This window comes from Anolis carolinensis, chromosome 6, assembly GCF_035594765.1.
Source record: "Anolis carolinensis isolate JA03-04 chromosome 6, rAnoCar3.1.pri, whole genome shotgun sequence".
Taxonomy (NCBI): domain Eukaryota; kingdom Metazoa; phylum Chordata; class Lepidosauria; order Squamata; family Dactyloidae; genus Anolis; species Anolis carolinensis.
Genome location: NC_085846.1, coordinates 9,892,260 through 9,906,473, shown reverse-complemented (window position 1 = coordinate 9,906,473; position 14,214 = coordinate 9,892,260). Strand labels below are relative to the sequence as shown.

General features: G+C 41.0%; 1 protein-coding gene across 1 annotated transcript in view; it reads left to right on the top strand.

The window, feature by feature from the left end:
• The window catches only part of plod3 (procollagen-lysine,2-oxoglutarate 5-dioxygenase 3), a 33,051-nt gene that overhangs the window by 10,759 nt on the left and 8,078 nt on the right, over positions 1-14,214 (top strand). Inside the window, exons 2-13 of the mRNA XM_008120383.3 lie at positions 3,583-3,674; positions 4,604-4,740; positions 6,278-6,441; positions 7,531-7,643; positions 7,956-8,019; positions 8,234-8,331; positions 9,228-9,329; positions 10,589-10,720; positions 11,225-11,346; positions 12,647-12,751; positions 12,876-13,001; positions 13,857-13,998. Of these exons, the coding sequence (XP_008118590.1) occupies positions 3,583-3,674; positions 4,604-4,740; positions 6,278-6,441; positions 7,531-7,643; positions 7,956-8,019; positions 8,234-8,331; positions 9,228-9,329; positions 10,589-10,720; positions 11,225-11,346; positions 12,647-12,751; positions 12,876-13,001; positions 13,857-13,998 (1,397 nt within the window). The remainder of the gene's footprint in view (positions 1-3,582; positions 3,675-4,603; positions 4,741-6,277; positions 6,442-7,530; positions 7,644-7,955; positions 8,020-8,233; positions 8,332-9,227; positions 9,330-10,588; positions 10,721-11,224; positions 11,347-12,646; positions 12,752-12,875; positions 13,002-13,856; positions 13,999-14,214) is intronic.

Here is a 14,214-nt window from a genome sequence, read left to right as displayed (position 1 = left end):
GGTTGAGAAATGGAGGGTGAATCATGAAAGCGAGTTGGCACCCCATCTGGTTGCCCAGTCCAATACTATTATTTTGACTTAGGCCAAATACTGTCGAATATTCCATGAATGCGAGCAGGCTCACATTCGTGGAAAGACAACCTCTTATTTTAGAAAAGTATAATTTATGTTTTTGGCAAGGGCAGGAGTCAAGGTTGCTTTTCTGGCTAGCCCTTTATTAGTGAGAGACAAAGCAAAGCCTGTCTTCTCATTCCCTTGCCAGAAAGTGTGCTCGGTGGAGCTCAAACGTGGCTTGCTTTTGAGCAGAACTTTATAGGATCCCAGGAGCTGGACAACTGATGGGAAAGATCTGGTCCTCCAGAAATTGTTGGACTGCAGGTCCCAATAGTCTTAGCCAGTAGAAAACTAACCTTTTATCCAGTGAATGGTCCAGAGGAGCATTCAGTAGCTCTCCTCTTTCCCACTTTGTCTTCAAATAACCACTTTAGATCCGAGTAAAGGTGCATCTCCACTGTGGAATTATTGCAGTTTGACACCACTTTAATCACCATGGCTCAATGCTATGGAATCATGGGAATTGTAGTTTGGTGAGGTACTAGCACTCTTTGATAGAGAAGACTAAAAACCTTGTAAAGCCACAACTCTTAAGATTCCATAGCATTGAGCCGTGGCAGCTAAAGTGGGATCAAACTGCATTCATTCTACAGTGTAGAGAGCTGTTGATTGACTCAAGATCCCTCAGTAAAGATTCGTAACTCTTGGGAACTAGAACCTGGACTGAATACATCTGTGTTAGATATATATATATATATATATATATATATATATATATATATGTATGTATGTATGTATAAATATTTATATGTATTTATGGAGCCCCTGATGGCTCAGTGGGTTAAGTTGCTGAGCTGCTGAACCTGCTAACCGAAAGGTCAGCGGTTCAAATCCTGGGAGCGGGGTGAGTTCCCGCTGTTAGCCCCAGCTTCTGCCAACCTAGCAGTTCGAAAACATGCAAATGTGAGTAGATCAATAGGTACTGCTCTGGCAGGAAGGTAATGGCGCTCCATGCAGTCATGCCGGCCACATGACCTAGGATGACAACGCTGGCTCTTCGGCTTAGAAATGGAGATGAGCACCACCCTCAGAGTCAGACATGATTTTCAGATCATTTGTGGCTATAATCTTTCATTGCTTCATTCTGAACTGTTGCTGTATTTGCAGTAAGCATCATCCAAATGATTATTTTGTTTCTCTGCTCAGTCCCTCATAAAATGTGTGCAAACTAACTAATATGTTTCCAAATATTTTTGCAGCTACTCTCCTGATAAAGATAGTAATTTACAAAAGTTTGATGATTTCGCCTTTTTTCCCCTTCGAAAGGTGGGGAGAACAAGTCCTCAGCCATAAAGTGAATGCTGGATTTATGTTGTGTGTATATATAAGTGTGTATATGTTTGTGTTTGAAAGAAAGATTGAGAGAGAGAAGGAATATCAAACCCAACCTTCTCTTTATGCAAGTCATGTTGTTTTTGGACCTTTTTGTGCCAATATTGAGTTGCCTGGAATACGTGCGGTTTGTGCCTCCGGTACCATCTGAACACTCCTGCTTGAGTGTGCAAAATGTTCACACCTCTTAGCAGGACTCTGGCTGGTGTATCTTCCTCCGTTCTTCCCCTGCTCTCCTTTAAAACTCCTGTGTTGTTCCAACCCACATTTATTTTGCATAGAAGCTAGTTGCCCTGGGGGGAAAAGATGCATTTGTCAAGTCTTTGCACTCTAGGAATGTGCTTTCTCGTAGGGTGAGGCTGATAGAATTGGATAAAGCTCTATGTTCGAAAAAGTTTCTTTTAGATGTATATGTTGAACATAGAATCATAGAATCATAAACAATCTTTATCTGAGATTTCTGTGTACATCTGTGTACATAATATATACATATACATATATATTGATATGAAACTTAAATGAATATTGTTGTGACATATCTCATTTTATATATACAAATATTCCAGAATCAAAATAAAAATAAATACTGTATATACTTGACTATAAGCCTAGTTTTGCAGCCCTTTTTTAGGACTGAAAAAAAAACCTCCTCGACTTATACTCGGGTGAGGGTCCTGGTGGGCTTAAATTCAGGTCGGCTTATACTCAAGTATATATGGTATATTTATTATTTTTCTCTATTATTATTGGTATTTTTACATTTATTATTTTACTCTGTTATTGTTACTTTTACATTTATTTTATTATATTTTTATTATTAATAATACATTTATTATTTTACTGTATTATTACATTTATTATTATTATAAATGATGTAAATAAATAAATAAATATTATTACATTTATTATTTCACTCTATTATTATTAAAAGGATACATAAGCACATTTACATTGAAGAAGATGAAAATAATGATTTAATCAGAGTTGAACAGTCATATCTTAAATTACAGTTTGATGTAAAGATTCAAAAGCATTTAAACTACTGATGCCTCAATTAATGTAATTTTATTGGTATCTTGGCTTATACTGGAGTCAATACTTTCACAGTTTTTTTGGTGGTAAAATTAGGTGCCTTGGCTTATATTTGGGTTGGCTTATATTCGAGTATATACAGGAAATCAGAAATCTGAGCATTTCTGGTACCAAGAGTTTCAGCTGAGGGATACTCAACCTGTACGTACGTTATATAAACATACAGACTTATTATTATAACACTTACATAATATATTTATTTATATCCTGCTTTTATCTCTTAATTGAGATGTCAAGATTGTTAAAAATAAATTAGCTTCCCTGACCTGGAAATCTGAATAAACTAGAGTGCATCTACATCTCAATTAATGCAGATTAATGCAGATTGACATCACTTTTACTGGATTGCTCAGTGCAATTGAATTGTGGGAGTTCTCCTTTGATAAGGTCTTTGGTCTTCTCTGCCGAAGACTTGGCCAAACTACAGCTCCCGGATGTCTATGAGCCGTGGCAGCTTGAGGCCCCTTCCACACTGCCAGATAATCCAGGTTATCAGATTATCTGATTTGAAATGAATTATCTTAGTCTACAATGCCATATAATCTAGTTCAAAGCAGATAATGTGGATTTTGTACAGCTGTGTAGAAGGGGCCTAAGTGGTGTCAAGCTGCATTAATGCTCTTGGATGAAAGAAAGGTAGGATGAAACCAATATAATTTCCAATTTAGTGCTTTCACCTCGCTGCACAAGAATTCTTGCTAAACCTTCCAGGCCCAGACTTGTTCAAGCTGAATTGTATGCATTCCTATTCATGCATGTGTCCTCCGGAAATTTTAAATCCTTTGGAGTTAAAGGGAAAAAACCTGGAATTAATTGGCACCATGTTGTGCTTTCTAGGCATGAGTTTCCTTTGTCTGGAAAATATAAAGTCCATACTTAACATTCCTAAGTCCTGCATATCCAGACCTGCTGTTGTTTTGTCCTTGATAGCAGAGGGAGAAATGTCTTGTCTACAATATGATCATTTCCATACCAAATGATAAAAGGTCTGGAAGCTTGACTATGGGTTATTTTGACTCTCTCTTTGTGTCTTCCTATCTCCAGGCAAACTCCTGGTCTTGACGGCAGCCACTGACGAGACAGAAGGTTACCAGCGTTTCCTGCGGACTGCCAAATTTTTCAACTACACCGTCAAGGTAGTTGCCAATCTTCCCTCCCATTGTCTTCCCAAAAATCCCAGGAAAGTGGGAAATGCCTCTTTTCTTAACAGAAAATGTCAAGTAGCATGGCCAATATACAGCTCTCTTTGAGTCTTTTACCCCGTGTGTTTCTAAGGGTGCATCTACACTGTGGAAATAATGCGGCTTGACACCACCTTAACTGTTATGGCTCAACGTTATAGAATTTTGGAAGCTGTAGTTTTACAAGGTCTTTCTCTTCCTGTGCCAGAGAGTACTGGTATCTCACCAAACTATAAATACCAGGATTTCGTACAATTGAGCCATGGTTGTTAAAATGGTGTAAAACTGCATTAATTCTACAGTGTAGATATGCTCTAAGTATGGTTGTGAAAGCTCAACACTGAAAAAAGATGATAAGGGGAAAAAGCAGTAAGCCTTCTAGATTTGCTGCGGCTTAGAGGCAGAGGACCACCACAACAGTGGTGCCGGGCTGTGGCGCAGCTGGCTAGTAACCAGCTGCTATAAATCACTACTGACCAAGCGGTCATGAGTTCGAAGCCTGGGTCGGGTTAAGCCTCCGACCATTAATAGCCCCGGCTTGCTGTTGACCTATGCAGCCCCGAAAGACAGTTGCACCTGTCAATTAGGGAAATTTAGGGACGCTTTATGCGGGAGACTAATTTACAACACCATAAAACTGCCAGCAAAACACGAGAAAAGGAATGAGGAAGTACAGCCACTACTGGACGGTGAAGCAACAGCTCCCCCTGTGGCCGGAATCGTGAAGCTGGAAAAATGTTAAAAATGCCTCTGAGTCTGTCTAATGTATGTTGTTTGTCTGTTGGCATTGAATGTTTGCCATATATGTGTTCATTGTAATCCGCCCTGAGTCTCCTTCGGGGTGCTACCGTTTTGTCTATTACCCCTGTTTACCCCTTCCATAGACTCTTGGCTTAGGTGAAGACTGGAAAGGAGGAGATGTGGCCCGGACCGTCGGTGGAGGACAGAAGGTCCGATGGCTGAAGAACGAAATGAAGAAATACGCCAATGAGGAGGACCTGATTGTCATGTTTGTGGACAGGTAGGCTCTGTGATTTTGTCATTGTGATTTCTTGAATGTAGGTCAAGATACCGTGACAATTTCAGACATGGGCAAACTTGGGCCCTCCAGGTGTTTTGGACTTCAACTCCCGCAATTCCTAACAGCCGGTAGGCTGTTAGGAATTGTGGGAGTTGGAGTCCAAAACACCTGGAGGACCCAAGTTTGCCCATGCCTGATGTATAGGAACTACTATGGAGAGTCTTCAAAACTTCAATATGAATAGAAGACACAGGAGGAGAATCCAAAATTACCTTAACAAATTAGAGAGCTGGGCCAAAACTGAAAAAAAATGAATATCAACAGGGAGAAATGTATGGTACTTCACTTTGGAAATAAAAAGCAAAATATAGGATGGCTGACACCTGGCTAGAAAAGGTAAAGGTTTCCCCTGACGTTAAGTCCAGTCGTAACCGACTCTGGAGGTTGGTGCTCATCTCCATTTCTAAGCCAAAGAGCCGGTGTTGTCCAAAAACACCTCCAAGGTCATGTGGCCGGCATGACTGCATGGAGCGCCATTACCTTCCCGCCGGAGCGGTACCTATTGATCTACTTACATTTTCATGTTTTCCTGGCTAGACCTGGCTAGACGTCAGTATATATAAAAGGGATCTAGGAGTATTAGTAAAGAGTTCATGCTGAATGTGAGTGAGCTGGTCAGTTGTGTGATGAAGCAACCATAAAGCCAATGTGATTCTAAACTTATCAGTACGAGTAGAGATCAAAGGAAGTCTAGTCTGCTTTGATCAGACCTCGCATGGAATAATGCGGTGTCCTGTTTTGGACAACACAATTCAAGAATGATGTTGACAAGCTGAAATGTATCCAGTGAAGGGCAACCAAAATGGTAAAAGGTCTATAAACTATTATTCCCTCTAAGAGATGGTTTAGGGAACTGGGTGTGATTAGCCTTGAGAAGATAAAGTTAAGAGGAGACATGAAAGCCATGTTTAAATATTAGAAGGGATGTAATATTGAAGATGGAGCTAGTTTGTTTTCTGTTCCTCTAGAGACTAGAGATCCATCTACATCAGATTTGGGCAAACCAGCCCTCCAGGTGTTTTGGACTTTAACTCCCCGCAATATCTAACAGCCAGTTGAAATCCGAAACACCTGGAGGGCCGAAGTTTGTCTATGCATGACTTAGGCCCAACTATGATCTCCACACAATCATCATCATCATAGGTGATCCCTCGTGGCCGAGTATGATTGTCTTCCAGGGGTAGTCTTGGCGATGGGTCCATTTGTCACTGTAAAGCAGTGGTTCTGAACCTGTGGGTCCCCAGATGTTTTGGCCTACAACAGTTTATCAGCTGTTCATAATTCTGGGAGTAAAAGACCAAAACATCTGGGGACCCACTGCTGTAGAGACTCATTCTTCATCTGCAAGTTTTTACATAATGAGAACATCCATTTCCATATGGAAATTGTTTACATTATCTAACCTTTGGCCTCTTTGCTCCAAGGGAAATGAAACATTTCAGGCACATGAAAACTCTCAGTCTGTCTTCATTTACAGCTATGATGTGATCCTGGCCGGGAGCCCCATCGAACTTCTGTGGAAGTTCCGGCACTTCAAAAGCAAGCTGGTTTTCTCAGCCGAAAGTTTTTGCTGGCCAGAATGGTCACTGGCTGAAAAGTATCCAGCAGTCGCTGTTGGGAAGCGATTCCTCAATTCAGGAGGTAAAAGGTTAAATGCGGGCAGCGATGGTTTATGTCTGATCCATGTCAATAGGGAGCAGTGAATCCACCATGTGTTTTAGTTTGGCCTTTAAAGAGGGTAGCTTATGTGCTGAATCCTATCCCTGAAATACTTTCTATAGGCATTCTCTGTAGGCCTCCAGGGTGACTCTGTGGTCAGTGTCTGGTGGAAATTGAGTCACACTGGAGGACCTAGTGATTCCCTGAGATATTATTATTATTATTATTATTATTATTATTATTATTATTATTATTATTATTATTTATTATGCCCTGCTTTATCTCTCCTGAAGGGGACTCAAAGCGACTTAACATAAAAGCATTAGTACAAAATTTAAAATATTTATTTATTTATTACATGCATTTATACCCTGCCCTTCTCCCCGTATATGCTGTTTACAATTCCAGTTTTTTGAATTAACCTCCCCATCACAACACAGTGCAACAAAATGACTTTTATACAAATATACAAATATAAAAACATTAAAACAGAATTACGTATAAACAGTATTAAATCTTCACAGTTAAAAACCTTATCAGTCAAATCCATGAATAATCAAATCTGCAAAAGTAAAACCTGCAAATGTGGAAGGCTGACCGTACACCATTCAGCCCTTTGATGCCATTATAAGCGCATGGCTCCATCTTATGGGATTTGTAGTTTTGTGAGCTTTGGTAGAATTATCTGCCGGAGAGCTGTAGTGGGTCACCAAACTACAGATTTCAGGATGCCATTCGATGCAGCAGGCCATTGAATTAAATCGCTACCAAAAGGCTGTGGTCTTGTAGTGTGAAAATGGATAGTGGGCATTGGAGAGTAGAAACAGAGAAGGAAAATCAGCTCACCCAAAGAGTGAGAACTCTGCAGCGTACTGAAGGTCTGTACTTTGCCTATGAGGAATAGTGATGGATTTCTCTTTCATCATGGCAATAATCATTCCCCAAAGAGTTTTGTATACGCCAGCGTCATCCCATGAAAAAAGAGTTATGTATTCTCCCCTTAAGACTGCAAGGCTAGTCCTGAGTAATGCACAACCCCCAAAGGACCTAAACTACATCTCTTTTTCCTAGGGTTTATTGGTTATGCCCCCACCATCAATCGCATTGTCCAAATGTGGAAATACAAGGATAACGATGATGACCAGCTTTTCTATACACGCATTTATTTGGACCCAGGCTTAAGGGTGAGTGAAGACCAGGAGAAAGAAATGGGATGAATATTTAGTAGTTTGAACATTGGAATATACCTCTGGAAACGTGGGTACAAGTCTCCGCTGGGTATCCTCGGGTAAGTAGCATAGTCTCAGGAAACCCCATAATAGGTTCTCTGTAGGGTCACCATAAGTTGGAAATGACTTGAAGACAGACAACAATCTACCCATGGTGCTTTATCATCCTTCCAGTCACAGAGTTTTCCGATTGGAGGAATGATGGTGATTTTGGTTTATTGTAGATTTTTGTTTTATTTTTACCACTTTCTCCTTTCTTGTCTGCAGGAGAAACATGGGATCACCCTCGATCACAAGTCGAAAATTTTCCAAAACTTGAATGGGGCCATTGGTGAGTGATGCTTTTTCTCCAAATGTCATTGCATAAGAGTGTGAGCAAATGAATCATTGGTGTGAAGATGAAAGTTGGAAAGATGTGAAAGAGGAGAAGACTTGGGGACATCCCTTTTCTCCTGTAGAATTAATGCAGTTTGTGTTTTTCATGGTTTCTTGATCAGAAATAATTAATATGTTGCATATTTTCCCTATGTTATTTTATTTAACAGAGGAGGTGGTTCTGAAATTTGAGCCGACCCGGGTGCGAGCCCGCAATGTGGCTTACGACACCCTTCCTGTTGTCATCCATGGCAATGGGCCCACCAAGGTAACCCATTTCTGTATATACAAAGGAGATATTAATCTTTGAAGAACTCCTCCCATGACCGTGGGGCAGTATATCCACTTTGGGTTTAAGTCTGAACATTAAAGGAGCTATCAAAAGGGACAAGGGACCTAATAGCCCAATGTGACAACCACATTTTGGGATATACAATACCCAGAATTCCAAAATCTTAAATACACCAAAATCCAAAAATTGGCCACATGGGCTGCTGAGATAGTGACATTTCTGCTGATGGGTCAGCATACTCAGACTTTGTTTGACACACAAGAGTATTTAAATTATGTTTATAAAGTGAATGTGAAACATAAATAAATTTCATGTTTAGACTTGGTTCCCATCTCCAAGATATCTCATTGTGTACATATATGTGAATATAAATATTCCAAAATAATAAAAAAATCCAATCATCCAAAGCTCATCTGATGCTGGGCATTGGGGATCAGGGATGCTCAGTCTGTACCTAAGGTAAAGCAAATACAGCTTGGAAAGATTTCTTTTCCCTAATTTGCAATCTTGACTTGCAACCTGGAAAAGGCCATCTTTCTGAGCGCTATACACATGGATTCCAATCCTATTATTTAGTATCAACTAGAATAGACTTGTCAAATCATAATTTCTGAGTTGTGAGTCAACACATAAGTCAATCAGACCAACATAGTCAAAGAGACTGACTTATGTGTTGACTCACATTCAGAAATTTTTGTCTGCTCAAAACAGGTCAAGGTCATGGTCTGAGAGACGTACATGTTCAAATGCTTCTTTTAAAAAAATAATGTTTGAAGTCCTCATGGAGGAGCCACACTTTTGAGTCTTTAGAACCACCAACCTAATCTTCCTTGTGATGCCCTGTGCTCTTTCTTTTTCTTCTGTTTCTGCAGCTGCAGCTAAACTACCTGGGCAACTACGTCCCCAATGCCTGGACATACGAGGGAGGCTGTGGGACGTGCGACCAAGGCCTCCTGGATCTGTCAGATTTGCCGGTGAGATGATGGATAAGAAAGGATATGGCACTATAGTCAGATCTCTAGATTCACTGGGGTTAGAGGTAGAGGAGCCCCATGAAAAGAAAAAATTGCAAATAAAGTAATTGCTGTATTTTTAACCTGAGAGAGCACCTCTTTAGGAATTTCCAGTCCAATACAGATCTGTAGTCAATTTCCACTACAAGGTGACCATAGAATAGTTTTTGAGGATCTATAGATTCCTAAAAAGACATTTTTCCTAGAAATCTCTAGGTCTTATTAGCATGACAGGAAGAAGTTGACTTGAGGACTTAGAGATTCCTAGAAAGAACCCTATTAATCATATATCTGGAGCCACGGTGGTGCAAAGGGTTAAACTCTTGTGCTGGCTGGACTGCTGACCTTACGGTAGGGTTGCTGACCTGAAGGTTGCCAGTTCGAATCTGCAAAATGGGACGAGCTCCCGTCTGTCCGCTCCAACTTGCGGGGACGTGAGAGAAGCCTCCCAGCACATCCGGACATCCCCTGGGCAACATCCCTGTAGATGGCCAATTCTTTCAACACCAGAAGCAACTCGCAGTATGTTCTCAAGTCACTTCTGACACGATAAAAAAATCTCCAAATAATCAGATTTGCAAAAGACAAAACCACAATTGCAGAGAGACAATTTTACAGTCAACCATTCACGTTTATGGATTTGATTGTTCACAGATTTAATATATTCTCTCTAGGAATCTCTAGGTCCTGTAGCATGACTCCATGGTCAACCTCCACCCTAGATTGGCACTGAAAGGTGTAGAGATTTGTACAGAGAACATTTCTCTAGGCGTTTTAAAGTCCTCCAACATGATTCTTTGGCCAGATGTTAACTATAGAGTTCCATCAGAGGACCAAGAGCAGTGGTTCTCAACCTGAGGTCCCCAGATGTTTTTGGCCTACAACTCCCAGAAATCCCAGCCAGTTTACTAGCCGTTAGGATTTCCAGGAGTTGAAGGCCAAAAACATCTGGGGACCCCAGGTTGAGAACCCCTGACCTAGAAGTCTACAAGAAAGATGTTTTCACGGGATTTTTACATTTGTATTTTTCCTACTTTTGTAGGGGTCCTTCATCCCTAACCCCAGCAACTGTAGAAAGCTGATTATTATAAGGGAACAGATACAAAAAGGTTTTGACAGAGAGGAGTAAGTCCTATATGGATTCTGGAGATCAGGGGAATCAAGATGGACATTTTGGGAGGAAAGTGCTTATTTTTCCCCATGTGCTTTCTTTTTTACAGGATGAATCCTATCCCCGTGTGCTGGTGGGGGTGTTCATAGAGCAGCCCACCCCCTTTTTCCCTCAGTTTCTCCAGCGCCTCCTAACTTTCGATTACCCTTACTCGCACCTCAGCCTCTTCATCCACAATCGTGTAAGTTGTACTCCGCACTAAAAGGAAGGATGGGAATTATGCAGAGTTTGTGCATTTGGGGTGCTGGTGAAGAATGGTACTTTCTCTCATTAGTTAGGAAGTATTTATCTATACCTGGTTGATTTATGGTGCCAATGCAATTCTTGTGGCACTGAGAATATCTCAAATCTTTGGGTTTTATGAGTATATTTGGTGGGAGGGGCATGCAAGGAGGATCAGCATTGCATATTGACCAATGGGGTGAAAGCCTATGGAATATTTGAATTGTTTTATTTAGCAATCTATGGTGCAGTCTTTCATTCCTCAGATCTAACGAAGTCCATTGTATGATGAGCAACTCTGTTATCTTTAAGTTAAAGCAAGGAAGGCCTGCATCTACCATATATTGCTCTCCTGTGTTATATTAAAGGCTGTCTTATATAGGAATATAGCAGCCCAAAAGACAGAGAAAGACGACCCCTTGCTTGCCAGTTGACATTAATAGGTCCTGACTTTGTGTGCCAGGTGGTGTATCATGAGCAGCACATCCAAGCGGAGTGGGAACAGCTCCGTGAAGCCTTTGATTCCATCAAACTAGTGGGACCAGAGGAAGACATCAGTGAGGGAGAAGCCAGAGATATAGCCATGTGAGTCAAAATGTTGGAATGTAACCTGGTTGAGGGCAGCAAAGGGGGAAAAACACTGAGCAGACAAGCTGTTCCCTGTGTTGTTGAAGGATTTCATGGCCAGAATCACTGGGATGCTGTGAGTTTTGCAGGCTGTACGGCCATGTTCCTGAAGCATTCTATCCTGACATTTCACCTGCATCTGTGGCAGGCAACCTCAGAGGTTGTGAGGTCTGTTGAAAACTAGGCAAGAGGGGTTTATATATCTGTGGAATGTCCAGGGTGGAAGAAAGAACTCTTGTCTGTTTGAGGCAAGTGTTAATGTAGCAATTGGCCACCTTGATTAGCATTGAATGGTCTTGCAGCTTCAAGAACTGGCTGCTTACTGCCTGGGGGAATCCTTTGTTAGGAGGTGTTAGCTGGCCCTGATTGTTTTCTGTCTGGAATTCTCCTGTTTTCTGAGTGTTGTTCTTTATTCGCTGTCCTGATTTTAGAGTTTTTTAAATACTGGTAGCCATATTTTGTTCATTTGTTCAAAAAACAAAAACTAAAATCAAGACAGTAAATAAAGAGCAACGGGAGAATTCTAGACAGAAAACAATCAGATCCAGCTAGCACCTCTCAACAAAGGATTCCCCCAGGCAGGAAGCAGCCAGTTCAAAAAATTGAACCACTTGGAAGAAAAACTTAGTCAAGTGCACAAGGAGATAGATCCTTTGTAGCGGAGTATTCTTTCATACCAGATCCCATTTTACAACAGTCATGGCCAGGTCATCTCCTGTTGTCTGTACAGTTGCCCCTTCACATTTGTAGGTGTAAATTTTGTAGATTTGATTATTTGCAAATATGATTGTGGTCTCTCTATGATTCTCTGGGTCTTCATATGGTTTTTTTCGTCTTCATAGTTTTTCCACTTTCATGAAGGTCCACAGAAAGTTGACTATAGAGTTGTGCTGGAGAACCTACAAATGCCCTAGAGTTGGGTTCTCTTTAGAAATCGCTATATCAGTGGTTCTCAATCTGGGGTCCCCAGAGGTTTTTGGCCTACAACTCCCAGAAATCCCAGCCACTTTACCAACTGTTAGGATTTCTGGGAGTTGAAGGCCAAAAACCTCTGGGGACCCCAGATTGAGAAGCACTGCACTATATCATCCAGCGAGTTTGACCATGGTTGCACTGGAGGACCTAGAAATTCTTGGAGATAACATGTCAATCAAATCCACAAATCTGCAAAAGTGATGGGCCATTCTGTGTTACACCATTGGGTTGGGTCTATTTCATCCTAAGTTAAATAATTTTCTCCCCTACTTTTCTGCATTAGGGATCTTTGCCGGCAGGATACCACCTGTGACTATTACTTCAGCCTTGATGCTGACGTGGTTGTGACGAACCCTGAAATCCTACAGATCCTTATCCAGGAGAACAAGTGAGGAAATATTCCTTGCTCTTCCTTCAGTTCACAGAGCTTTCAAGACAGAATCATAGGAATCTCTCCCTCTCAACCAACCTACCTTTTCTTTCCCCCCTTCCCTGGTCTCCCCAAACTCCAGGAAGGTGATTGCGCCCATGATGTCCCGGCATGGCAAGCTTTGGTCTAACTTCTGGGGTGCTCTGAGCCCCGATGAATATTACGCCCGTTCGGAGGACTATGTGGAGTTGGTCCAGGGCAAGAGAATGTGAGTTGTATGGGTGAGAAAAAGAGCTTTGGCTTTGGATACAAGTTCCATCACTATGTGGGTGGAAAAGCATACATAAAGTTAAGAAAAGTTCCTTTGTTGAGATGGTGTGCACAATATACCTCTAAGTGGACTTCTGGCAAAATCTATTTCCTTTTTGCTTTTTCTGCTATAAATAAACTCTCCTATGAGTCTTAGGGACAAATATTGGGCCCCTGGAATCACTTTAATTTAGTGCTGCAATATAGTACTTTTCCATGTTTTTGCATGAACTTTTTTTCCCCATTGAAAAAGGTTCCAAACTCTCCTCCAGCTTAAGTACCAGCAGTAAAAGCTTTTCATTAGCCTATATGTAGTCAGTCTTCCATTTTTGCAAGTTTAACATTACTTTTGTTATTGTTACTGTTGTTGTTATACCCTGTTTTTCTCTCTTGATCGAGACCCATTGGCACATTTGATTACCCATGGCCAATGCTACCAGTGTCCTATCTAAGAATCTCTAGATCCTCCAGCATGACTCAATGGACATCTGGTAGAAGTTGACTATAAAGTCACAGTAACGAACCTAGAGATTCTTAGAGAGAATTCTTAAGTACTCTAGTCCAATTCCATGATCAAGTTCTGATGGAAGATCTGCCCATTACTAAAGTGAGGTCCTTGAGAACTCCTCTAAAATAATAATAATAATAATAATAATAATAATAATAATAATAATAATAATAATAATACCACCAACAATAACCCATTTTTCTCTCAGATTTTTGACCTGTGGGCTATGAGAGATTCCCCAACCTTTGCCCAGTGAACTACTGTTTTTCATATTCATAACCCTCCTCTCCTTTTTCACTGTCGCAGTGGGATGTGGAACGTCCCCTACATCTCCCAGGCCTATTTATTACGGGGGGAGACCTTACGTCAAGAGCTGCCCCAGCGCAATATCTTCACCTTGGACGACACAGATCCGGATATGGCTTTTTGCAAGAGCGTGAGGGAGAAGGTGAGACCTTTGGCCATTCTGGAGGACACCATTAAACCAGACTTGTGTGTGCTTTGGAAGATATGCTCAGCATCTCTCAAGAGTTATGCAAATTGTTGCTATGTTTACACAGCATTCTACTTTTCATAGTACAGTAGAGTCTCACTTATCCAAGCCTCACTTATCCAAGCTTCTGGATTATCCAAGCCATTTTTGTAGTCAATGTTTTCAATATAT